This window comes from Opisthocomus hoazin, chromosome 12 (genome assembly GCF_030867145.1).
Source record: "Opisthocomus hoazin isolate bOpiHoa1 chromosome 12, bOpiHoa1.hap1, whole genome shotgun sequence".
NCBI classification, from domain to species: domain Eukaryota; kingdom Metazoa; phylum Chordata; class Aves; order Opisthocomiformes; family Opisthocomidae; genus Opisthocomus; species Opisthocomus hoazin.
The window spans coordinates 23,610,537-23,636,119 of NC_134425.1; the positions used below are offsets into that span (position 1 = coordinate 23,610,537).

Here is a 25,583-nt window from a genome sequence, read left to right on the forward strand (position 1 = left end):
CAGGACAGGAGCAGAAGGAGGGAGCTTGGGGAGCTGGGAACAGATCTGCCTTTTCCTCAGGGCACATCCTGCAAAGAGGGCCCTTTGTTCCTGGGAGCTGGTACCCGCTTCGCTCCTCACCACAAACAGATCCCTCCCCAGCCTCTCCTTTTCTTCTCCTCTACGAAAAAGGCCATTTTCAGAGTTTGTACTTCTACACCCACCCCCGCCCCAAATCCGTGTAAGTTATTCTCACTTCAACCGCTGTTGCTCTCCCACTGAGTGCCGAAGTGTTGCGAGGTACACTGTGCCACAATCCTCACGCCCACTCGCCATCCATTTTCTGACCAATTTCCTTCTGACATGCATCCTCCCCATCTTCAGAGTCACTGCTGAATTTGGCCTAAATTGGAGAAGAATATGCTGAAAGTCTGCTAAAGTCGGTACGTAATTGGTCTCTGCCAGAAGGTGTATCTGATCTTTTTTGTTGTTTTTCAGGGAAAACGGAGGGGGGAGGTGCTAAGAAGGGGGCTGGGAGCCTGGAGTTCCAGCTCCTGTTTTCTGGCTCCCTGGCTATGTTATAGAAGGCAATTAAGCAGTGTCTGTTCATCAGTGGGATTCTGCTTATTGAAGCTGGTTAGAAAGCCCAGAATTAGTTTTCCTTGTCAAAAAAATGTTTCCGTGGAGAAAGTTTTCAGAGTGGCTTTAGTATGTCTACTACAGGTAATTAGGTTTAATATTTATCCAGTGGTTTTGGAAACCCAGGCGACAGGTTCCCGCGACGCGTTTCTCAGCCTGCTCTTCAGGGTCCCCAGGCGAGCGCATCACTTCGGCACGTCTGCCCGTGTGCTCCCGCGGGATCCTCCTGCCCCTCTTTCAGCAATGTTCCAGTTTCTTGGCCAACGTTGCAAAAACTGCCAAAACTGGCAGAGGCCTTGAAGACACTGAGCTCCTAGAAGTGTTACGAAAATACAAGGCAGGGTAGAGGAGAGGAACCCTTCCCGTTCCCTCGCTCGGGGACAGGCATGTACCCCTGAGGAACCAGACCAGTGCTCACACTTGAGACGAAACTCCCGGAAGCTGGAACTCACCGTTTCCGCTGCTCAAGGCATGATTTGATTCATCTGGAGGTTTGAACGGAGAGGGGAGAATCAGCCAGAACATCTGCCTCTCTGCAGCGGGCACCGGCTGTCCATGCTGGATGTACAGTTCCCAGCACGATGGGATCTTGCTCAGGTTACGGCTTGCGTATGCTCTGGCAAAACCCCGAGCTAATCACTGTAATAGAGCTGTCCTGCTCCCTTACTGACTTCCACTGCATGGTTCTCCATGGGGAGACTTCCTCCATCACTATGAACTTCCCTAATCTAATTACTGGTAATCAGAAGGGTGAAGAAAAGCATTTTCCCTGGGTCTCAGATGTGCAGTAGGTGGGGCAGCCACCTTGTTGAGTACAGGCACCCATCTGCTTGAGTGAGAGGGGATAGCGATGCACACTGCAAATCCTGCAGCGTATCGAAACAGCTGAAACCCCTGTTAAACACCAGGAGTCACTCTGCAAGCTGTGGACTCCCTTTGCATTTTCCAGGAAGGGCTATGGGAAATTTAGCGGTGGTGAAGGGGTGGAATTTGCCTATTCCTGCTGTGATTCGCCTCACTGCAAAGCATGCAGCACCTGCAGCTCGGGGCCGACCCAACGTGTTTATCCGCTGAACCCATCAAACCACCTCTGGCCATGTGCTCCCGTCTTCCAGCCCAAATTAGCGCTGGCTCTGCTGCTCCAAGTGGAACAAATGTCACTGTCGTGTTTCTCTTGGTCCCTTGCTGCTGCTTTGATTTATTTTGGGTCCTGCTGCCTGTCAGGGAAGAAGCAGGATCCTGGCGTTGTGAGGTTCAAATGAGGAATTTCAAGCTGAACAGCCCATTGCCAGACGGTTAATGGCCTTTTTCGTGGGTATCCTGGAAAACGCAATTTTGCTCTCAAAGACAGATCTTCAGGGCCTTTGCTGGCCTGCTTAAGGCAGCACGTATCAACTGCTGTCCTTAAGTTGGCTGGGCAGTGTGGGCACTGAGGGTGCGATGTCCCCCACGTGCCCTGTGCTGGCAAAGCACAGCTCCCCCAAGCAAACCCAGCGTCCCAAGGCACCACAGAGGCAAATCATCCCACTGATAGCAACCTTGGCCTCTGAACAGCAAGCCCATCAAAAGCACACGGCGCTTTGCATTAATGGGATGCATTTCCAGGGGCAATTGCTTTGCTGATCAATGCCCCAAAAAATACATCCTTGGCTAGGTGTGCAGAAACACCGCTCATGTGCAGGACGAGAGCGCAAGAGAACAAGTCTATCTGATGCGAAGGAAATTTTGTTAGCCTGACACAATCTCAGAATAGCTAAACAGGGCAAAACAACGTGTATTCGTGCTCAAATCCTGATGATGTATATTTACTAGGACAAATATAGCTGAGGGTAGCAACTTATCAACACTTGCTTTATTTCAAGAGCAAATTGCTACCATGGAACCAGACATTTGATGTTTCCCTGCTACTGCCTAACAAAGAAAGCTTGCTTTACTTACTCGGCTAATGACCAGCAAAGTTGTCTCACGTGGATTATAAAAATAAAAAGGACAAAAGGTTCAGGATGAAAAATAACAATTTCCCTTGCTTGCTTTTGTGATCAAACAGCGGGGAATTCACACCAGAAAACACTGCTTTGAAATAGAAAAATAATAGTAACAGTGAAAATAAATGACAAGGTTTTGGTTCTATTGAGCTTTGCTGAGCCTGAAAACCCACAAGTTTTGCTGCTGGAGAGTTTATGAGGATTCATTCGAAAGTCGATAATCAGCAGAGAGGGATTAGTGCCTTCCAATAACTGCTATAACTACAAAGACAGTAAAAGGCTCAAGCAACATCCATTCTCTTATCCCTTTACACTGGCTCATGGCCCCAAGTTTCACATGTACCATGTTTCCTGTTACGGCAACAAAGCAAATTTCATTAGAGCAACGCCAACAAATAATCCAACAGCGCCTTTGGATAAAATCCTCCTTGCTACTTCAAGAATTTGCCGAGCTGCTGGACCCCAACCTGGCTTTCCCAGAGCATGGAATATGCTCTGTCTCGCACAGCCTGACTGCATCCCCACGTCTGGAGCGGACTCCTGCGTGCAGGACTGCGCACGCACACGCTTCTGGCCTGGGGGACAGACTCCCCTTCCCAAGGAGGGATTGATCAGACGAGCCCTCCACACCTCAGCTAGGCTGGGCAGACCTAGGACGCTTTCAGTCTGTCCTGTGCAGGCATTAAAAAAGCAGGTTATTCTCCTCCCCCAGCTGTGATAAGAGCTCTGTTTCCCCATGTTTTGCAATACCCACAGGCAGATTTACATAAAAGATTCATAACGTAAGAATTCCACTGGAATGGAAAGTTCAGTATCAGATGAAATTGCTTTGGGTATCTGTGAGACGGCATATTTATCTGCTAGGTTCCCAGAGACATCAAGCACTGAATCGGTTATCTTAGGACAAATCTACAGATCATAAGTTCCCTCATTTTGGGTTTGAAGTCACACTCCCATCCTGGTCAGCAAGCAGCATTTTACTGTTATTCCTTATGGCCACATGACAAAATACTCTGCCCCTTCTGCTTTACTGTTGACAAGCTTCTAGGATAAAAAAAGGTAAATAAAAGCAGCAAACTGCATGGTTACATATTCTCCCCTCCATGCAAAAATTCATTTATAGCAGAACGTCTTAGCTGGAGAACAGAACACCTGCCGAACTGGCTGGTGAGTCACCTGGCCCTCTGAATCTTTACCTTAGCACCCACCCTAACAAGATAGCGATCTGAATTTAATCTTGAGCATGAACAACGCACGTGCCAAACCCTGCTCTGAAGCTTAACGCAGGCTCGCTGAGCACATCTGGTCCAGAGGGCTGATCTGCAGACTGGCTGCAGCTGGAGCCTTGCAGCAATGAGATGAGCAAGCGTGGGGAAGGGCAGGCGGCCGTGTGGGTAGGGTCACTGGATGACTCTTGTAGCCAAGTTTCCATTTATTTAGCAGAGAAAAGTGGTTGTTCTTCCCTTCTGGGTTTCTGTCTCAAAGGAACTGCCCAGTAAGCCACTGGTCCAGAGCAGAGTCTGAGTCTACCGTCTCTTGATTCACCTCTGGGTTTATATTTCCAAACTGAAGACTTTTCTGGGACAATAAAGTCCCTAAAAAATGCTCCCCTTGGGCCAAGCTGGGATGACTGTATGATGAATCTGTCACACAAGACTACGTTAATGCTTCCCTGACACCAGAGAGAAAAGCTCCTTCTGCTTTCCGCACCTACACTGCCACTGGTTCGGTGCTGAACACCAAAACCGAAAGCCTCATTTTTCTCAACTTTTAAGTGAATTCAGCGCAGACTGGTCTCTGCTCCAAGCGTTGCCGTAGTTTGTCCTGCGTTCATCTGGTGTGTCTCCGGGAGGACCATGTGTGCAGTGTCTAGGCTGTAGGAAGATGCGAGGCTACTACACCGTCTGGCTTCCACTTCAGCACCAATGTGCCACAGGCATTGTTACAGGGGGTCAGGTGACGAAGAAGAGGCCGCAGCGCTTTGCTGCAGCGTTGGTGTAAACCAGCAAGCAGCAGCCCTTTTTGTGTGGGTGTAATGCAATCCTGAAACCAGCTTACACTGCCTACTGGAGCAGGGCGGGCCATTCGCGGTCTGCAAACTGACTGGAGAAACCCACTGAACTAAGGCAACCCACGGCAGGACAGATGGTCTCTCTGTACGAGAAGCTGGTTCCGTATCTCAGGGAAGGGGCCTTATGGAGATCCCTAAGCTTGAAGAATATGAGTCCCTCTGTTTCTGTCCCTGTGTTTCTATGTTAGAAAAGGTGGAAGGGTTGGGAAGGACAGGGAGAGCCTAGATCCACCTTAAACACCACCAAAGAGATGTACAGTAAAAGAAAAGATAAGCCCAACAAAGGCACTTGCTGAAAAGCCAACGAGATCAACAAACCCCAGCCACTGCAGCTCCGTGACTCCGCTGCCCAGTGACTCCTGTTCAATAAAGGGCCGATTCTCCTCCCTTTTGGGAAACAATGTGTTCCAGACGCTGAAATAAATAACAGCCCCCTGCCAAGCCCCCGGCAGTGTCAGGGGATGTCAGGCTCTGCGCAGCGGATAACAAAGGCATCAGCATGCAGCCAATCTCCTCCTGCCATCTCAGGCTGCCCTTGCTGTGCTGAATGAAATTTTTGCTCCTAATGGAAATGAAGAAAACCTCCAGTGCAGATAATCCTCCGTTATAATGGCAGTACATGTGGGACAGGGGCCAAGCAGCGTAAAGAACAAGCCAAATCTCTTTTACTTAAAGCCTGGCCTGAATGTGATAATGTAATGACTTTGGTGTGGGTGTTTCAAACGCCATTCATTGCGATTGACTTAGCATATAGATGATACCTGCTAAAATAATTAAGAATGAGGAAATGAACAGATAGCATCAGCCGACTTCTCCTTCCCAACAAAGCAGGTATCCTTTTGCAAGTGGTCTAGAAGACCAGCTGGTCTAAACACAGATTAGTCCAACCCAGCATCCTTTCAGTTCTGTTCCCCTTTGTTTTCTGTAGAAGCACCAACAACATCCCTCTAAAACACCAGCTGAAGACCCAGGCACCCTCTTTGCACAGGCAAAGTCCCTGGTTATTTTGTGCCTAACCTCTATCTGGCCACCACTGATCCCACTTTGCACTCAGAACCTGATCGAACGCCCGCTGAAGTCCTTGGGAAGATTCACATTAATCTCACCGGGTTCTGGACCAAGCCGATAGACTGTGAGTTTCTTCTAGTAACGTAGGTTTCCAAAAGCATGGTAGCTCTCTCTGGCTGTTGTTTAGCTTCCTAGTATCTGCCATAGCTAACTATTATTTCTGTTTTACAGAAATAAAACACAGCTCAAACCCTGATACTGCATGCAAGCTTAAAATGGCTTTCAATTACTATTAGCAGGCTTTTAAATGGGATTGTGGTGACATCCCAAAAGAAGCAAAATACTTATGGGAGAAATTAGGCTATTGGAATCACGGGTTGTATTGAACATGCTCCTCACACAGCTGGCAAAGAACAAAAGAAAGCTGAAATAAATTGATGACAACCACTTTCTGGAGGCATGACAGTTTATCTTAGGAGAGAAAGGACCATTCAGCCTCTCTGCTACAACAGCTTATGATACCGAGCACCTGCACACCTCTCCCACAAAGCAGGAAACCAGCAGCAACCAGAACAACCCCAACAGATCACTTTCTATATCCCATACCAGCGTAACTGAGGGCAGAAGGTAAAATGAGTGCAAAATGCCACCACTGTGATTTTAATATACCCAATTAGCATCATTCTGATGGCTACGTAGGATGGAAAGCAACCGGGGATTATGGTCATTATCCATTTCAAGTCTTCCAGTTGGCAAATAAACCCAGTCCTTTGGGGAAAAAAAATTCTCGTGCATTGGACAAGCTCTGGAATGGCTACAAGCCCAGGATCTATTCTTCTGGTTGAATTTGTTACAAGCCCTAGGCATATCATAAAAGAAGATCCTTATCTGAATGCTTTTATCATCCTGGTCATCTAATTTGGCTCCTTCCAGGGTGGTCACTTAGTTTCTTCACTGTTGCCTTCTTCGTTTGCTAGGTTTAGAGTGGAAATCAAGACTTGTCAGCAGCCCTGAGCAGGGCGTCAATGCTAGTTTGAATCTTCCTTGTCTGCTGTTTAATTGAATTTTCATTTGTATCTCCTCCGCTGCTTCCCCTCCAAGGCCTCTCCCCCTCCCGCCCCCCTTTTCTCCACTCATCCATATAGATCATACAAGCATTTCTGGCAAGCACCAGCTGCAGATACAGCGAGTTCTTGGGCACCTTCTACTTTTAGAAAACCACCAAGAGGCCAAATACCACCCATGCTTGTTCTGTGAAGCTTGAAGCTTGCTTTTCAGAAAGACTGGTCTCTTTATTAACTCCATTGCTCTCTCTGAGACGTGTGTAAGGCATGGAGGACTGCAGAGCTACGCATTTGTCGACGCAGAGGACAAAAAGCCATGTGTGTGTTTACAGTCCCTGTTTTGCTGGGTCAGCATGGCCAGCCAGGACTTTGAAGTAGCATTAAAAAAAATCACTTCTAGATCTCTCCTCTATGTTCCCTAAAAGCTGCCTTGAGCTCCTGGCAGGCCAGCACTCAAAATGCAGTCTGGCCATGACCTCTCCACTAAAGATTCATTTGCCATCAGTGTAACCTTTCTTTCAGCTTTGAGTTTGCTTTCCTTGACACAGCCCGTATTGGGTGTGCGTGGCAAAGTTTGGGTAGCGGGCGGGCTAAGGGGCGGCTTCTGTGAGAACCTGCTAGAAGCTTCCCCCATGGCCGACAGAGCCAATGCCACCGGTTCCATGACGGACCCGCCGCTGGCCAAGGCCGAGCCCATCAGCGATGGTGCTAGTGCCTCTGGGATAACAGATTTACGAAGGGGAAGAAGATGCTGTGCAACAGCAATTGCAGCTGGAGAGACAAGTGAGAGTATGTGAGAGCAACAGCCCTGCAGACCCCACGGTCAGCGCAGAAGGAGGGGAGGAGGTGCTCCAGGCACCAGAACAGAGGTTCCCTGCAGCCCGTGGAGCAGACCGTGGTGAGGCAGGCTGTGCCCTGCAGCCACGGAGGTCCATGGTGGAGCAGATCTCCACCTGTAGCCCGGGGAGAACCCCACGCTGGAGCAGGGGGATGCCCAAAGGAGGCCGTGACCCCGTGGGGAGCCCCGTGCTGGAGCAGGCTCCTGCCAGGACCCGTGGCCCTGTGGAGAGAGGAGCCCATGCCGGAGCAGTTCCTCAAGGACTGCACTCCATGGGAAGGACCCACGTTGGAGAAGTCTGTGCAGAACTGTCTACCGCGAGAGGGACCTCACGCTGGAGCAGGGGCACAGGGTGAGGAGTCCTCCCCTGAGGAGGAAGGAGCGGCAGACCCAATGTGTGATGAACTGACCGCAGCCCCCATTCCCCGACCCCCACGCCGCGCGGGGGGAGGAGGGAGAGAAACGGGGGTGAAGTTGAGCCTGGGAAGAACCCCCCCAAGCTGGGAGAGGTGTTTTTAAGATTTGCTTTTATTTCTCATTACCCTACTCTGATTTGATTGGTGATAAATTAAACTAATTGCCCCAAGATGCGTCTTTTTTGCCCCTGAGGGTAATTGGTGAGCGATCTCTCCCCATTCTTCTCTCGACCCATGAGCCTTTTGTTCTATTTTCTCTCCCCTGCGCAGCTGAGGCGGGGAGGGACAGAGCGGCTTTGGTGGCCACCCAGTACCCAGCCAGGGTCAACCCACCGCCCAGCCTATGACAAACCTGCTAAGCAGGATCTGAGATGTCAGCACTGAAACCTTCCACCTCGAACTGGTGTCGCTTCCTCCGACCGCTTCCTTCCATTGTGGGGACTGAACAATTTCTGTCTGTGGTTGAGGACAGCCTCTCTCGCACTGGAAATCTTCCATAGAGGAAAAGGAAAGCCCCACCAACTTCTCCATCTGAACGTTGGTAAAAAGCCTAGGAAAGATACAGTTTAGCCCAGAGACTCACCAGTTTGCATTTCTGTTCCAACAGCTGATATTGTTAAGAGCTCTTCTGTGCTGAGAAGTGATTAGGAGAAGCAAGAGGAAATTTCAGAGAAAAATTTCAGGCTACTGGAGAAAGGTCTTTAATGTGAAATCTGTCTGCAGCTAGGAGTGATGTACAATTGTGAACATCTTGTGAACAGGCAAAATGACCTTTCCATGCTCTACTCCATCGCTGACTAGTACACTTTCTGCTTGTAATTCATTATTCTGAAGCTGTTTACCATTTTGCCCATGACAAGGGCAACTTCCATCAATCGGTCCTTGAACCTGGAATTCCTGGCTCTTTATCAGAGGAAACCAAGATTCTGATTTGAATATTCACCTTTCTTGCTTTTATACACGGCACTTGACCCATCACTGAAAAGCTGACATTGTCTTTGACAGTGATGCTCTGTCAAGCTGACATAACCTCAGAGACATTCAGGGTGTGTTTTGCCGCTAAGTGAAAGACTACAGCACTTCAGTCATTAATAATTAAGTGTGACTTTGGTATTGGATATAAGATCTGCTTCTGTTCCTATGTACGTTTGCGATTTTTTTGACACTGATCACACTGCTGTTGGATATATACTGCATGAACTTTGGGCAAATGGTCCAGTGTCTCTCCACTTACTGTCAGGACCACTACTTATGATAACTTATATTAAGGAAGTCTTCCAGGAGAGAATAAATCCGAGATTAGAGAAGGCTTGCTTGTAACTGAAGCTGAACTGCAACATTTTCTCTCCCCTTCCTCTGTGCTTCAGTGTTGGTTATGGAAGGATGTATTTTAAGACAGGAAAAGCACATGGTATCATTTTGCCTTTTAGCTTGCAGAGTTTTGGGTCCTGCTTCTGCAGCCTCATTTAGCAAATTAGGCTTCAAGATTACCATGAAAAGGGGGCTTGCTAGGATCTCTCTTGTTGTTGGCATTCTCTTCTTGTCACATCCTACCACGCGCATTTAAATCTGTGACAGGGGAGTTGCCATTGCTCCTGCCAGCCTTTGCCCTTCTGAACAGCTCTGATCCACTTATTCTTGGCACTTGCTTTGAGCAAGGTCCACATACAGGTGTCAGTGTCCAGTCCATGCACTGTTGTATCAAGCTGTTGTCAGTCTTCTGGATGACTGCTTAGCAAGCAACCTCACTTTGTTGTCCAGAGCCTGAACTTGATCACGGTTCCTCGTTTGACTCCTGCTTTTAAAGATCAGGCTCTGTCTCTTCCTGTCTCTTGTCTATATTTCACTATCTGCACTAAGTTCTTGTCTCGGCTGGTGGTGCCAAACCTCTGCCAGGCTGGCCATTTCTCTCCTGCTTGTTCATAAGCAGTGTTACAGGTCAACAAAATCAGTATTCAGGGCCCTAATTTCCCTTCTCTCAGGGGACCATGCAGGAACTTTGTTGAAGCTGGAAGGTCACCGGTGCCAAAGGCAATAGGACAGGTGGTTTGTCCAAATTCAGAAGCAAGTAGGGCTCCAGAAAACACTGAACTGTCTGGTGTGTTTTCTTGTTATTTCCTAAGTTACTTAACACATAGCATCTCCTCGGGAAAAGGTTTATTGTGTGAAAGTTTTTTTTAAGGAAAAGAGGAAACACAAGACTTATGGAGGAAAGGGAGATGGGGCAGGCTCCTTCTGGAGCTTTTGTGAGGCTACGAATGTGACAAACATCTTTCACAAACAGGACTTGCTAGCCTGGTCTACTTACAGTAAGAGCACAAAAGGTGTCTTACTGAAGCTGTGAACTGGTGAGCCCTTGTGAGGCAAGGGGAGCATTGGGATAGCTCACTGTCTGAATGGGATACTGCGTACAGACGGTGATTCTGCACACGGTGCTCTTCTCTTTAAAGGGCGGCAGAGACCTGAGCAAACCACCTCGGGCACCACTGTTCGGCTAACCACAGCAATGCCAGGCTTTTAACGCAGGCTTCAAAATTTGCTCCCAATAAAATGGAATTTGAAAATGTTCTTCACCACTTGTGTAACCAGGATTCTGCAACATTGTGGCAACCCAGTGGAGGGAAGTTACCTTATAAATTACAAACACTGTGCCTACTGCTGAGGGGAAATAAAACAGAGCAGTCTCCAAAGCCCAGGACAACTAAAGCTTGTTACAAAACCAGAGAGATCATTCTAGTGTGAAGCAAACCTGAGCTTTGCATTAAAAATGTAAATGTGATTGAAATAGCATAACCAGATTAAATGGATTTGACCTCCACAAGAATAAAAGATGGTCTAAATATACACTGAAACAGCAACAAACGGCTGTACTTTCCTTTTCACTGTGTTGCGGACCACAGGAAATTTATTTAAAACAACACAGAAATTTCAAGCCAGTGAAAGATTTGCATTTCTTTTACAGGAACTAATAGGAGCAAATATGGCTGGTTTGGAAAAAACCACCTGTCACTTAAATGCCTAAAGGTCCAGAAAGACTTCTGAAAACTATGAGTCTTGTGACTGATTTACCCTTAAAAATTCAGCCCTAACACACAGACCTGGCCTGGAGTGACTGAATCTTTCAGTACAGTCTCACATCTCAGCCTTCAGTACACTGCTGCCTTACGGGAGCATTTGATGGACATTTCCTTCTGGGTTTGGGGTGGGTTTTTTGGGTTACGTTAACCCCGATCAGCACCAGGGTCTGGTTCACTGCATTGCCATACATCCCCTTACAAGCATCACCGTAGCACCACAGCCGAGGAGGGACAGACAGACGTGACTTCAACCCACATCAACAACACAAAGAGATGTTAATGAAACCCCAGCTTAGGATTTCAGAAGGCTGCCTGCAAAATGCTGCATGGAATAAACGCGAGGAAACAACACCTAGAAGCAAAGAAACAAACCAAAGTGGTGTGAAGGGGAATTAAAAACAGTAACCAAACATTCCCAGCTAAGCCTCGCTTTTTGTGCATTCTAAGGGAAAACTCTGGTAGGGCTGTGCAACATTCTCTCTCAACAGGTTTCCAAACAGAGGGGTAGGTCTTTAGTTAAAACAGAAGTTAGGAGCATTGAGTAAGGAGCCTAATATGGGTTTTCTTGTAACGGAATCGTTGAATAACTTGGGCTAGAGGACCCTGCCCAGAGCAGAGCTGAATCTCAGGCAGGTCAGGTTGCGCAGGTCCTTGTCCTGTTGAGTTTTGAAAATCCCCAGGGATGATGATTCTCCCCTTCCCTGGGCCCAGGCCCACTTTTGCATCAACCTCCCTGTGAAGCATTTTTTCCTTATATTCTATCTTAATTTCCACAAAACGTGTGTCTGTTGCCTCTCATCCTTTCACTGTGTATCTCTAAGAAGAGTCTTGCTTCATTTTATCTCCAGCCTGCTTTGGGTGCTGGAAGAGAGCAGTGACATCTCCCTCAGCTTTCTCTTCCGCAGCTCCCTCAGCCTCCCTTCACCCAACGTGTGCACCAGCCCCAAACACCTTGGTGGCCCTGGTTTACCAGTGGTTTACCCCTTGATTTAGGAGACCCAAAACTGAACGCCTCATTTCAGATGCAGCTTTGTGAGTACCAAATGAATTTGAGAGCTGGTACCTGAGAGCATCCGAGGCAAAAAGGAAACGAGGGTGGCATGAAAAAGGCCACAACACAAGAATCTTTTATTTCTTCATCTCTGTTTTCCAAGAGGTGTAAGAAAGAGAACGAACATTTGGACAAAGGTTGGATACACAAAGTGACACTAAAATTGGATGGCAATCAGCACAAGCAGAGGTGATGCGGTCTTCAGCAAAGCTTAGGCGCATGCAAACCTATCTGTGTGCAATAACCCTGTTCTGTTCAAGCCCGTTGATGTGCCCGTTATTAGAAAACTCAGTTGTTCTGGGGTTTGGGACCTGAGCGTGAATGAAACATACGCTATGTCTAACCCTGGGACTTAACTACATACAGCTTAGTAGCATCTCTAATTTGGCAGCATGGCAAGTCCTGAGCACAGCCTCGCTGTCAGCAGTGCTGAGCAGTTGTTGCTGTCTTGAGCTCAGCCAGCCGTGGGGCTCAGCGCTGCTGAAAACCGACAGCGGAGAGCTGAGCACTGAGCAAGTCTTCGGGAGGATCAAGGCAATCGTTCTGCTGAACGGGGAGGATTCTCCTGGAGAACAGACGGGCCAGGATGTGTTGGAGAGCTTCAGACGGGCTCTGCGCTGCATTGGTTTGCACCCAAGCTAATGAGGGAGCCAATCAAAATGTTATGATCTCGGTTATTTAAAAATGTCAGTAGATTTATCCAGTTACTGTGGAATTTAAATACACCGCTTTGGCTGGGTCTGCATCATTGTTAGGGACACTTTGTAAGAAGTTTTTTCTATTTCTTACTGGAAACTCCAAAACCCTATTTCAAAGTCCTATGCAGGAGTACTTAAAAAAAATCAGACTTTACATTTAATCCTGAGTACCTGCTTATGCCTGAAGGCCTCAACTATTTGTTTGGTCACAGATGGGAAAAAATAGTACAATTTGATCTCACTGATCAGAATTAAAAGTGCCAGTGTAATAATTCAATTTTCATGCTCCGTCATGTAGGAAAAACTTTACAATTTGTTTATCCAAATATGATTTAAAAACAAACTTATTTCTTGAAAGGATGGGTAAACAGAAGAAGTAGATAAATAAAGCCTAAATTCTGATTTATTTACTGAACCATATGAAAATTGCTAATTTCTAATTCTTTGTCATTTATGGGCTATCTCTTGATATTTCTATCCTCTTCAGATATTTTGTTGTTGTTGTTGTTTTCTTTTAATAATAAGCTACCATGAAAAACACTGAACAGACATCAGTATCACCAAGCAACATACCAAGATTCTGATTCCCTGTCATTACCCAGATCCCCCAGTGCCCCCACCAGCTTTCCTCTCTCCTGCACATCCCACCTCACTTCAGAGGTAAGACCTGGCTGGTCCCAGCAATGCAGCCACACGCTTTCAGGGGAATTCCTACCAAGCACAAGGCTGCTGGCAGGATGGAGGTCTTAGAATCATAGAATCATTAAGGTTGGAAAAGACCTCTGAGATCATCAAGTCCAACCGTCACCCCAACCCCACCACACCTGCTAAACCATGTCCCCAAGTGCCACATCCAGACGTTTTCTGAACCCCTTCAGGGATGGGGACTCCCCCACTGCCTGGGCAGCCTGGGCCAACGCCTGACCACTCTTTCAGTAAAGAAATTTTTCCTAATCTCCAATCTAAACCTCCCCTGATGCAACTTGAGGCCATTGCCTCTCGTCCTGTCACTGGTTACCTGGGAGAAGAGACCAACCCCCGCCTCACTACAGCCTCCTCTCAGGTAGCTGTAGAGAGCGATCAGGTTCGCCCTCAGCCTCCTCTTCTCCAGACTGAACAGCCCCAGCTCCCTCAGCTGCTCCTCATAAGACTTGTTCTCCAGACCCTTCCCCATCCTTGTTGCCCTTCTCTGGACACGCTACAGCCCCTCAATGTCCTTCTTGCAGTGAGGGGCCCAAAACTGAACACAGTGCTCAAGGTGCTCGTTTGTAACATGGCCCTGATGCCGTCAGCGTGGCAGCAATGCTGACACTTGAGCTGGAATTCGGCAAAGCACTCTCCTGTTCCTCCTTACCAGTGCTTCAGGAGGGCTCAGCGCACTAAGAGAGGTGTAGGCAATAAGCCAAGGACCATCAGCTCATCTATCTACCGTTCAATTTAAACATCTTCAGTGCACACACTGACCAGCATCAGGCTTCCTACTGAAGACCTGGCTGGGCAACAACCACCTTGAATGTAACAAGTTGATACAGCACTGTGGGGTTTTTGCTGAGCTGTAAATCAGAGGAAAATAAATTTATCACACAGCTAAATTGAGGAAAACAAGGGCATACTACTAGGAGCTTTCTGCTTTATTAAGTAAACATCTTCTCATTCATGTGGAAAAATTTGTCCAATTTCGCTAAATAATTAATTACCGAAGGGTGACTGGTGATTAATGAACACTTTGATGATGTTCTGAGGTGTATGCTCATCACGGCAATTTTCTTCCATCCCAGTGATTTGTGCTAGTGTTACTGATGAAGTGTGATGATAAAGGCTCTGCAACGTCTGTGGTGGGGATACAGTCATTATGGTGATAAATACCTGCCTATTTTAGTATTTGTAGGCAATGAGATAGGGTCTCCACCTAATCTTGGAAAGGAGCATCTATCCCATGGGCATCAGCGCACCTTACCAACCTGCCAACAAGGGACTAATTTCTCATTCTCACAAGGGCCATGTGGAAAGAGCTCTACCTGGGCAGTGGAAAGAGCTATCTTAGCTGCAGCAAGCTCTAACTGTCCCTCCTGTAACACCCTTTTGCACCGCTTATAGATGTAAAGAGGCTGTGAGTAACTACGAACAGATTCCGAAAATACACTGGATCAAAAACTCAGTTCTGCATTACTTAACTAGCCGACCTGATTTTGTTGCATTCAAAACTGATTATGAGGACGGTATATCTCTCCTGTGGAAGAAGCTAACCAGAAACCCCCATGCACGCTGTGGAGGAGCACGTGCCCTGCCAGGCCAGCCACAGAGCAGCACAAGAGAGGATGATGAATTCGTGCAGGCTTAGCTATCACAGTCTCAAATTAGGATGTGCAGATCCACGTTGTGGTGTCCCCGAAGGGATTTGAAAATCTCACGGCGAACTTTGGGGAGCCCCACAGCTGGCCTGCACCAGCTCAACGCAAAACTCCTCCAGAAATACGGACGTGGTACTATTCCACTGAGAACCATCAAAATGTGGTAACTCCACCACCTTTGCTGTAAAGGCGGGAGCCAGATTACAGCAAGGCCCTGCTACCAAGGTGGCGAAGAACAAGGCTGTAATGAGTAAGGAACACTGTACTGGCAGCGCAGAAACATCACGACATCACTGCGAGCTACTGCACACCACAGCTCCAGAAATCCAGTGATGAAACCTCTCTTTTGTTATCTCGATTATTCTGCCTAACATCCATTTTGTGCAGTCAGCCTTTCCTATGCGCTTCTGCTTAATGCTTTAAAACTGGAGCTACTAACTCCAATCAGCTGTAGCAGGGAGAGGATAAATCACGAAAGTCTGCTAGGAGGTAGTATACATTTTTATCATTTAAGTGACATTTTCCTCAATACAGGCCCGTTTTTATCTCATCCCCTTCTGTAGCGATTCCCAGCTGATGCAGAAATGCTCCAACTCCTGTACCAGACTGTTACAGTGTGTACAAGTTGCTGTTGTGACACTCTTGTAGACAAGAGCATTTAATACAAGTCCGAAATAGCAGGAGAGCCTCAAAGCATGTTGAGTCACTGCTCTGCCTTGCAGACTGTTTCAGGCGCTGGGGGGTTATGTTTCAGAGGAGGGACACGCACAGAGGTGAAATGTCCATTCCCAGCCTCCCTGCCAAGGTGCCAGCACCTGGATGATGAATTCTCTGAACAGTGTTTCTGGAGTAGGGTGTTTTCCAGACCAGTGACAGCCTGCTGAGCCCCTCTCCACTCACCAGAGCAGTTCCTGGAGACACCATGGCCTCCTGATGCAAAACATAGACCTCTGCATTTCTATGTAAAGTGGTCTACCGCATGCCAAAGAGAAGAACCCTCCTTTCCTTGTTGTTAAATACCCTGTATTTCCTGCCAGCATCGGATCCTGCTTCTGCTGAAACCTGCTCCCAGTTTTCCCTGAACACCACAATCCCAAACAGCCAGGCCAATGCCCTTAGGCTTTCTCAGAGAATGGCAGCTAGCACCTCACCTCGGATCAGCATCTCCCAACCTTTCTCCAAAACCAACTCCTGCAACATCAACCAGCAGAATTTCTGGTGAAAGATTGCATCAGTTATCCCGTATCAAACAGAACATATGATAAATTGTCTTTGGCTCCTGAAGACACAAAATCCCACAGGACAGCCTGATGCGGGAGAGGGGGATTATGAACGACCATGGTCCACACTCATTAAGTTGTGGGAGGACCCCGTGTTACCCACACCTCTTTCTCTCTCTCAAGCTGGTGAACTTCAGCTCGTTTGTTTTAAGCTTACAGGTTTTATGCTTGGACAGAAGGTCTGCTGATGAACTAATAAAATTTTTGGTGACCAAGCAGAGCAAGACATGCCCAAGAATAAAGAAAAAGAAAGCAATTTCAGCTCTGCCAATCCTTCTCTTTCAACGTGAAGAATACTATTGATTAGCAATTTGAAAATAGGCGTGATGTCACCTTACTATACAGTTCCCTGTGCTCCCTTCTGAGACAGCGCTCCTCAGTTCCTTCTCAATTAACTTGAAAGCTGGGGAGGGTAAGCATTTTTATTGGTAAGCTGAGAAATGCCTCCGTCAAGAGTTTTATTCTATTATCGCAATAAACACACAGTGATTGAGGTTTGGATTGAAGGACTTTTTTCTCCCTTTTGCTCAGCACTAGGAAACCATGAGTTCCTTTGCTTTGTGTTATCCAGCAGCATTTTTCATCCTTTTGGATTTTCTGATTTTAGGCAGAATCCTAACAGCATCTTAGGATCAGGACTGCCATCCTCCAACCTCCCTACATCTGCCATTTGCATGAATAGTCTTAAACACAAAATGACAATGATTCACCTAACAGTTTAGGGGGAATTTTACATTAGGCAGAGCATTTCTTCAGTATTGGGAAAATCATGGCAAAAATCATGATTATTTCCCTCTAAGAATGAAATAAAAGAATTTTTGAGGCAAGAAAAATGGCCTTAGGTTTTATGTGTCAACGCTTTTTAAAATGTGATTTCCAGACCTTTTTGTTTCCTGGTTTTGTTTTTGCGAAGGAAACTTGGCCATTTCCACTGTCCCACCAAGTGCCGTGCAAACATTTGATATTCATCAGGACTCATAAAAATGGCACATTGAACAGACATCATCTTCAGCGTAGGAAGAACTTGGCCCAAAGTCCAGTGAGGTCAAAGATCTGGGGTCAGTAGCATTCAAATTGATTTGAAATAAGTGAGATCACTGGTTTCAATCTTGCTAATGAAAAAAAAAAAGGAATCAGGCTTCAAAAATAAACGAGCAATTGAGATGTATTTGGTTTCCTTGCCTTCATTTGGGCTGTTTTTTATTTTGCTCTCAATTCTTGAGTCCTTAGGATAGAATACGGACATTTATTTTTTAACTCTTCTCTAAAATGAGAAGAGCTAAAAGTTTTCTTTCAAAAACAGAACAGAGAACTACACAAAGAACCCCTGAAACCAAAGCTCACCCAGTCATCATGCGAGTCCAGGCTCCACAGAAGTAATTTCAGGCTCTACAAAAAACTGCAAATCTCAGGAACTTTGCAACTGCACCAGGAATAATGACAAGACTCTTAAATATCCTGGACACCTGAATTTGAGAAGGCTTTGCCAGTTCTCTTCTGCCAGAGCTCCTCTTCACACTCTCGTAATGGATAAAGGACCCAACCCTGTCTTTGGCACTCAGCTGCAATCAGGGTTTAACCATGGACTTCGGAGTATAGAGGTTAGGTCCTTCTGTGCTCTGGGAACTGCTGCTGACTGGTAACAAAAGCTTTTTACCTTCCTCACAGCTTTAGCAGGAGGTGAATGAACTCTGAATTTTGCAAAATCAAGCTCTTAGACCCTGCGCTTGCATCAGGCTTTCTGGCTGCAAATCCACCAACTTCAACATTCATTTGTGACTGTGTATACTGCAAATCCAGGACGAACCAGAGAGCTTGATACCTACAGGGGTAGGCTGTAATTCTGCAGAGCAGCTGAAGAAAACCAGCTCTACCACGGGTAGCCAATTATGAGTCTGTAAGACTTCACTGACTACCTGGCTCTTCTTCTCCAGGTGACCAGCAACCTGCCTTGGCCAGCAGTACAGCATTTCTTTCTTCATTTCACTCTTTCTCTTGACCAGACCAAGCAGAAGAGCCAACAAAGTGCCTCTACCTTCATTATTTCTCTCTTTTTCATTGCTCCCCCATTTTTATTATCTTCCTGTATTCCCCAGGTAAGCATACTCATATCAGATACGAAGTTGCATCCCAGACAGATGGGAAAGGACAGACTGAAGAGGAAAACCACAACCTTTTTTCATTTGTCATGACTCAACCTAATGTCTCTTACAACTTCTGGGTTAGCCAAGTCAAACATAAAACAAAACAGATCCCTGGTTACATTTGCGCAGCAGATTTGTCTCTTTCTTCAGAGCTGATTAAAAGAACCGCTTCTATCTCATTAGATTGCTAAAACACTTCCAACAGGACTAGATGTGTCATGTCAGAATATGACAGGCAAATTTCTTTTAAGGTTTTAAAAGTAGGCTGAAAGAGGAGAAGCTATGCAGTTCACTGTTGTCACTGAAAGATATTTTTACTTTTATGAGTCCCTAAAACAAGAAATAAATTAAGAACTGTCAAGGAAAAAGAAAAAACCCAAACCCAAAATGTATTCCATCTTGCCTGCTAATATTGTTACTGCTTTTCTCCGAAATCTCTCATTCTAATAACAAGAACCTTAAGTATACAAGAACAAACTATGGTTGTTAATGTTTTGGCTTACAAGCACAATTAATAATCCAAAAGAAAGGAATAAGTACTGAAAACATGATTATCCTTTACAACTACAAGCCAAAATGAACAGCCTCACTTTCCTCTGCTCCCAGCTCTTACCTCTGCCCGGTTCAGAGGCATTCTCCCGGCGTCGTGCCACTGCAGGGTGTGGAATGTGGCACCCACAGCACCCAAGGATGCAAGAAAGCATCTGGGAAGGAGGTGGGGAAAAAAACTGCAGCGAGGGGAGAGCCCCCTCCTGCAGCAGACTCCACTGAGGTGATTGCTCGTGCCCGGGCAGGAGACTCTGCCTTCCTCCCGGCAGGCAATGCACTGGTTAGCTGCCCTCCCTACACCCCAGAACTGCCACCGCAGGTGGGTTGCTACCAGACACAGGTTTCACTGCCAAAACAGCCCCACCAGAGCTGCCTCTCTGCCCCAGGACGCCACACGTACTGTGCCAAATCCACACCCAGGGCAGAGTGCACTGGAGCAGGTCTTGGGAGAATGACACAACTTCATCAGCAAGGCTGCAGCTCTTTCCCCTGTTTATTGAAACCCAGTTCAAATACTGCCCAGGCGCAGCCTGTCGCTGCCCTACTTTGGGCTTTAAGTCACAGAAATCCTGGAAAACAGAGCAGGAGAGAAGTAAGGAGGAGGACGGCTCTGTCTGACCTGATGCTCTAGTGAAGTTCACACCTCCGGGCTGCCAGCTCACACCGTGATCAAACAGATCCGGGCCAGCAGCAAGGCAGCAGGGCCATTCCCCTGCTCGTCCATGGCCAAGTGAGGTCTGCACCCGGTGCCGCAGGGCAGAAAAGCTGTGCAGAGGCGGGGGACAGACCACGAAGGTGCAGTTCGCAGTCCTCTCCCCGGCAACACGCCACAGAGGCGAAGCAGCCCCACACTGCAGGCCCCCCTGGGGTGAGGTATGCCCAGGGGAACGGGCTGCAAGTGTCAAATCACTACAGCTTTGAGACACAGACATGCGCAAAGAGCACTCAAGTGGGTGTTCACAACACATCCTTTTGTTTCAATGGCATTTACCATCAAATTGCTGAGATGGGCTGCAAAACCAGTGGGTGGGGACTGCTTCTCACTCTGAAGAAGTTCATTAGATTATAAGTAATTCAGTTATGCAGCCAGCAAGTAGAGCCTGGGGCTGTTTTGAGGGGCTTTTGGAAGAAGGTCAAAACAATATATCAGATGGCTATTGGGACTGATGGCTGTTGGGGAGAAGATAGTAGATATTCAAAGATAAGCATTGTACGCTGGTGTATTTTTCTCTTGATTGCATATGCCCATCCTTCTCGTACATAACACAAACACATTTTGCAAGAAATGGCACAGCAAAGAGGCCCATCAACTGAGGTACTGCCAGCATTGCTGGCGAGGCGAGACGTGGCTGTTTTGGAGGACATGCACGGCTGGAAGCTCCGGCATCTTGTGAGAGGGAGCCGGACCCAGCTCTCTGATCCCAGCTCAGCAGCGGACAGACGCTGCTGCTTCTGCAGAGGCAAGATGCAAATCCAAATCCTCAAAGCCCAAGATTTTTCCTGTGAGCAGGTGAAGCCACGTCTTCTCCTGAATGCCACAGCCATCACCTACCCATCATTTGGCAAGGGGAAGTATTGCCCCAGCTCAGCATCCAGAACTGCTGCTGAGTAGGTGGCAGGACCTTGTTTTTGAAGCCACGCCAGCTAACTTAGCCTCTCTGTGCTAGCGATTAAACACTGAATTCCCTAGAAGCTTCATGCTGATGGCAGTGGATGGTGTTCCCACCCAGACAGTCCGTCTCTGCTCACCAGTGGACCGTTGCACGTATTTTAAGTATTCTGCTGAGCAGTAACAGACGGAGATATGCTTGATGTCCTCCTAGGCTGGGGCTTTTGATGAACAAACACATTCTCTAGAGTTATAAATCCCCACAAAAATATCCTAGAATAACAGCAGTCTCAGTTCCATGCTACAATCCAGGTACACCAGAACAAAAGACCACATATTTCAAATTCTGCATGTGCTCAGTACTTCTTTCAAGATTTAAGATCCACTGCAGTCCTGCATTAAGGTGAATTTGTTGAGATGGGGTTGTGGGTGAGGAAGATGAATTTCTCTCGTCCAGTTCTCTCACCCTCTGGCTTGGATCTTCAAAGGAGGACCCAGATCTGCTTGGTTAAAGCTGGATTTTAGTTTAGGCTGACTGAAAACAACGTGGTCACAGCCTGATTCTGAACACTGTGGCACACTCTGGAGCCCCCCCGGGCTTGTACGGCACAACCGTGCCTTTCGGGATTGTTCCCTCACCCTGCATTTCGAGGCATGGGTCAACGTATCTGGACTGCGGGACTGGTTGTGAAAAAATAACAAGCAAATCTAATCAGCCACGATGGGGGTAAGTCAAAGCGCAAGGGTTAAGGGTGTCAAAATGACCCTGGGTGCTAAGACAAGTGCCATTCTGAGCCTGCGTTGCCACTGGTTCAGATGCAGACGCTAGCCTCGAGGTCCACCTCTCTGCCATTCACCAGGACCTCTTTCTTTGCCGGGTAACTCCCCAGTCACCAGTTGAAAGGTATCTCCACATATTTCACTAAAACATCCTTAATTAATTTTACAAATCCTAATCCTCGTCCTGGCTACACTCTCAAATTACAGTCATTTCTACCTGTCACTTCTTCTCCCGCTACCTAGTATTTCAAGGATTAACCGGACAGCGTGTAACCTCTTCTTAGTCCTCTCTAACAATGTCTGCTCTCTGTTCCTTTGTCTTAGTATTTTCTCATCTGTATACAGATTCCTGTGCTTCTTTTCAAGGCAATATCCAAGTGTGGTGCTGCTTTAGCCATTCATGAGGATGAGATTTATTATCTAGAAGCACACCAGTAACACAGTCTTAAAAAAAATAAAATAGCAGTCTCTTTCATCAAAATCTAATGAACATGCGATTTAATCTTTATTAAGAATTCATTAGATTCTCAGCAAGCCTGTCTAATGAAGCTTGACCAGGTGAAATGCTAATGCCCACATTATATTTAAATTAATTTCAGAAATGGTAATTTCCCCGAGCTGTTCCCTGTACATCACTCTCGCCGGTGCCCACGGCTGCGTGGCTTTCTCCCGATGCCTGCTGCCGTGCCCATGGCAACACCGCTGTCCCCACCCCAGCCTCTGCACAGTTCACTGGAGTTTCCACACTGATGGACACCTCCCAGTTTCTGACACTATGAGCCCTTTCGTTGCAGCAGCCTTCTCAATATTTTCAAGTTAGATACAAAGCTGCAAGCCTAGCATGTGTTACTTTAAGACTGTTTCATGGAAAAAAAATAGATATGCACATATATACATAAAAATAACAAAAAAATTATATACAATGCGGTATATTTCAGTCTTCGATATACTGATCTACTCCATCAAACAGGTTATTATCTTGATGCCATTTGCTTCAAAAAACCAAGAGCTCTGCTCTCTGGGAAACAAGTGTCACTGTACACCAATTGTGTCAGCCAGCGTGGCCACCGCCTGCCCTCCCGCCTATGGGCTCTGCGCGAACGCTCTGCTGCACTGCTATTGTGGTACCTACAGCCTCTCCCTTCCACCGAAAGCCATCGCCCGCCATTCCAGCAGGCTTCTGCAGCAGCAATTCGAAGAGGTTAAATAATTTATCGGTGTTCATCTGCAGCAACATCTCCCCTGATCCACCTTCCGCACGCAAACAAGTGCCAACCAGATGCACCCCACCCCAGCCCCAAACCAGACTGTCGGGGGGGAAAACCCCCTTTCAAGCCATGGAAGGGGAGGCTCGGAGCCTTTACAGAAGTCGGGTACGCCAACGTCGGTGGGAAAAGCTGTGGGCTGGAGGGGAGCCTCCCCGCAGCGAGACCTCCCAGACCCGCAGCGAGACCTCCCAGACCCGCAGCGCTCTGGGAAAAGCGCTGCCTCGGGCGGGGATGACGGCTTGGTCCCCTGCGAGCTGGCCACACCGGCCACAGATTCGGTACAGAAATATCCGGGTCGGCCGCTCAGGCTGGAGAGGAGCCGGACGGGAGGCCCGGATCCGGCCCCGCGGCGCACGCACACGCACACTCACGCACACCCGGGGCGGCTCCGGGAGCGCAGGGCAACACACCGCCGAGCGGCGCCGAGCGCCTTCGGCTGTTTCCGCTCCCGCTCGGCTACCCCCGAGCGCCTCCGAAGGCAGCCGAGCGCGGCGCCCGGCCGCCGCCGGGAGGAGCCGAGCGGCGCCGAAGCGGCAGCGCTGCCCGCAGTTCGAGTCCCCGCTGGGCGCTGTCCACCACGCGAACCGCCTGAAAGCCGCAGCCGCTCCGCGCCGGGACCTGCCCGCCGGGCCGGCACGGCCCCCGTCCCCGCACGGGCGCCCGGGGACTGCGGGAGCGCAGCCCGCACCCCACCCACACCCAGCTCCGCTGCCTCTGCCCCTCGCCAAGCAGCCCCGGTCCCCGGGGGGCCCCTCCCAGCCACGGCTCCCTCCGCAGCCAGCGCTGCCGCCTCCCCCAGACCCCGCACCAGCGCCCGGGCTCGCTCCGTGATGGTGCCCGCCTCGAACCAGCCCGTCATGTCTGTCTGGGTGGGCGGCCGGGGTGTTTCATTGTATTTTAATTAAAAAGGAGGAAGAAAAAAAAATATGTATATAAAAAAAAAGAATAACCCATCCGCGGGAGAACCGCCTTCCCCTGCACCTGCTGCCCCGCGGGATGCAGCGACTCCAGCCACGGAGACGCGCTGGGAGTGACCGTGCGGTGGGGATTTGTCCCCGCTGTTTACCGCGCAATTAACGCCTAATTAAACACCGGGCGAGGCTTCAGCACCACACCGGCCCCGAACAGCAGCGGGAGCGCCGGGGCCTCCCCCCCGCCCCGTCCCCTCAGGTAAACATGGCGCCCGCGGCCCTCGCTCACCTCAGCGAGCCCCCGCCCCGTTCTCCCTCCCCGCTAAACGCCGCTCCCCCCCGCTTCTCCCCCCCGCGGGACTCACTTCATTTGCTTCACGATGGTGCTCTTCCCCGACTCTCCGGCCCCTGTGGAAAGAGAGAGGAGGGGGTGAGCGCGGGAGGCGGGTGCGGGCCGCGGGCAGGGACCGGCCGCCGGCGGCTGCTCACCCAGCAGGAGGAGTTTCACGTCTTTGGCGGCGCTGATCCCGTCCTCCTTCAGGTTCTTCTCGATGGCCTTGCTCCGCTCCAGGGCGGCTCTTTCCTCGGCGCTCAGGGTACATCCCATGGCGGCGATGACAATTTAAAAATGAAAAAATAAAAAATTAAAAAAAAAAAGGGGGGGGGGGAGGGCGAAAAAAACCCAAACCGCAGCCCCCGCCGCCGCCGCCGCCGCCGCCGCCTGGGCTGGCTCTCGCGGGCAGAGAGGGGGAGACAGGGGCAGCGCCAGGCACCGGCGGGCGGGGCGGGGGCACTGACGCGGCCGGCCCTCAGGCTCCGGGCAGCGCGGCCCCTCGGCGGCGGGGCTCCCGGCTCCCTCCGGCCGCTCTCCCCGCGCCCGAGCGCTCAGCGCATCCAGCGGGGCTGCTGCGGGCACGGCGAGCTCTTCCCGGCTGGGAGGCGGAGGCGGGGGAGAAGGAGGAGGAGGAGGAGGAGGAGGAGGAGGAGGAGGAGGAGGAGGAGGGCTGGCGGCGCAGGGAGGCTCCGTCCCTCTGCCGTGCCCCGGCTGCCGCGCTCTCCCCTCTGCGGCGGGTCTCTGCGGGGCGGCGGCGGGCGCGCTGGCAGCGCTCGGCGGAGCCCAATGGAGGCGCGGGAGCGGCGGAGGGAGGAGGATGAGGCAGGGAGGGGGGGGGGCGCGCCGGGGCTCCGCGCTCCCGCCGGCCTCGCCCGCTCCCGTGACGCGGGCGGCTCGCGCATGCTCGCGGCGGCCCCGCTCCGCTCCCCGCGCCCCCCCCTCCCCCCGACGGGGAGAGCTCGCCGCCCGGGTGACCCCCTTCCCCCGCCCCGGGTCAGCGGGAGGCCGTGACCGCCGGCCGGGACAGGCAACGCGGGGCCCGGCAACGCGGGGTCCGGCCCCTCGGTGCTGGGGGGACGGGGAGGGCTGGGGCTGCCCGAAGGCCTGGGGCTGCTGGGCCGTGGGGAGCGGGGGAGCCGTGGGGAGCGGGGGGACCCTGGGGATCGGGGGTACCCTGGGGAGCACGGGGACCCTGAGGAGCTTGGGGGCCCGGGGATCGGGGAGCAGGGGGGCCCTGGGGAGCGGGGGGTCCCTGAGGAGCTTGGGGGCCCGGGGATCAGGGAGCGGGGGGACCCTGGGGAGCAGGGGGGACTTGGCCCTGATGAGCGGGGAGGCCCCGGGGAACATGGGGGCCCTGGCCTAGGGGAGCAGGGAGGCCGTGGCCCAGGGGAGCATAGAGGCCCAGGGGAGCATGGGGACACTGGGGAGCGTGGGGGCCCTGGGGAGCATGGGGGCCCTGGCCCTGGGGAGCAGGGAGGCTGTGGCCCTGGGGAGCGTGGAGGCCCCAGGGAACGTGGGGAGCGGGGAGGCC

At 49.8% G+C, this 25,583-nt stretch overlaps 1 protein-coding gene across 2 annotated transcripts in view; it reads right to left on the reverse strand.

The window, feature by feature from the left end:
- GNAO1 (G protein subunit alpha o1) overlaps window positions 1–24,899 on the reverse strand; it is a 150,760-nt gene extending 125,861 nt beyond the window's left edge. Inside the window, exons 1-2 of one of the 2 annotated variants that reach the window (XM_075433316.1) lie at window positions 24,208–24,890; window positions 24,084–24,126 (exon numbers count right to left, since the gene is read on the reverse strand). In XM_075433316.1, coding sequence (XP_075289431.1) covers window positions 24,084–24,126; window positions 24,208–24,325 — 161 coding nt within the window. In that variant the 5' untranslated portion in view covers window positions 24,326–24,890. Of the gene's footprint in view, window positions 1–24,083; window positions 24,127–24,207 lie in introns of both variants that reach the window. The other variant, XM_075433318.1, reaches the window with a different exon arrangement.
- Window positions 24,900–25,583: the final 684 nt, after the last annotated feature.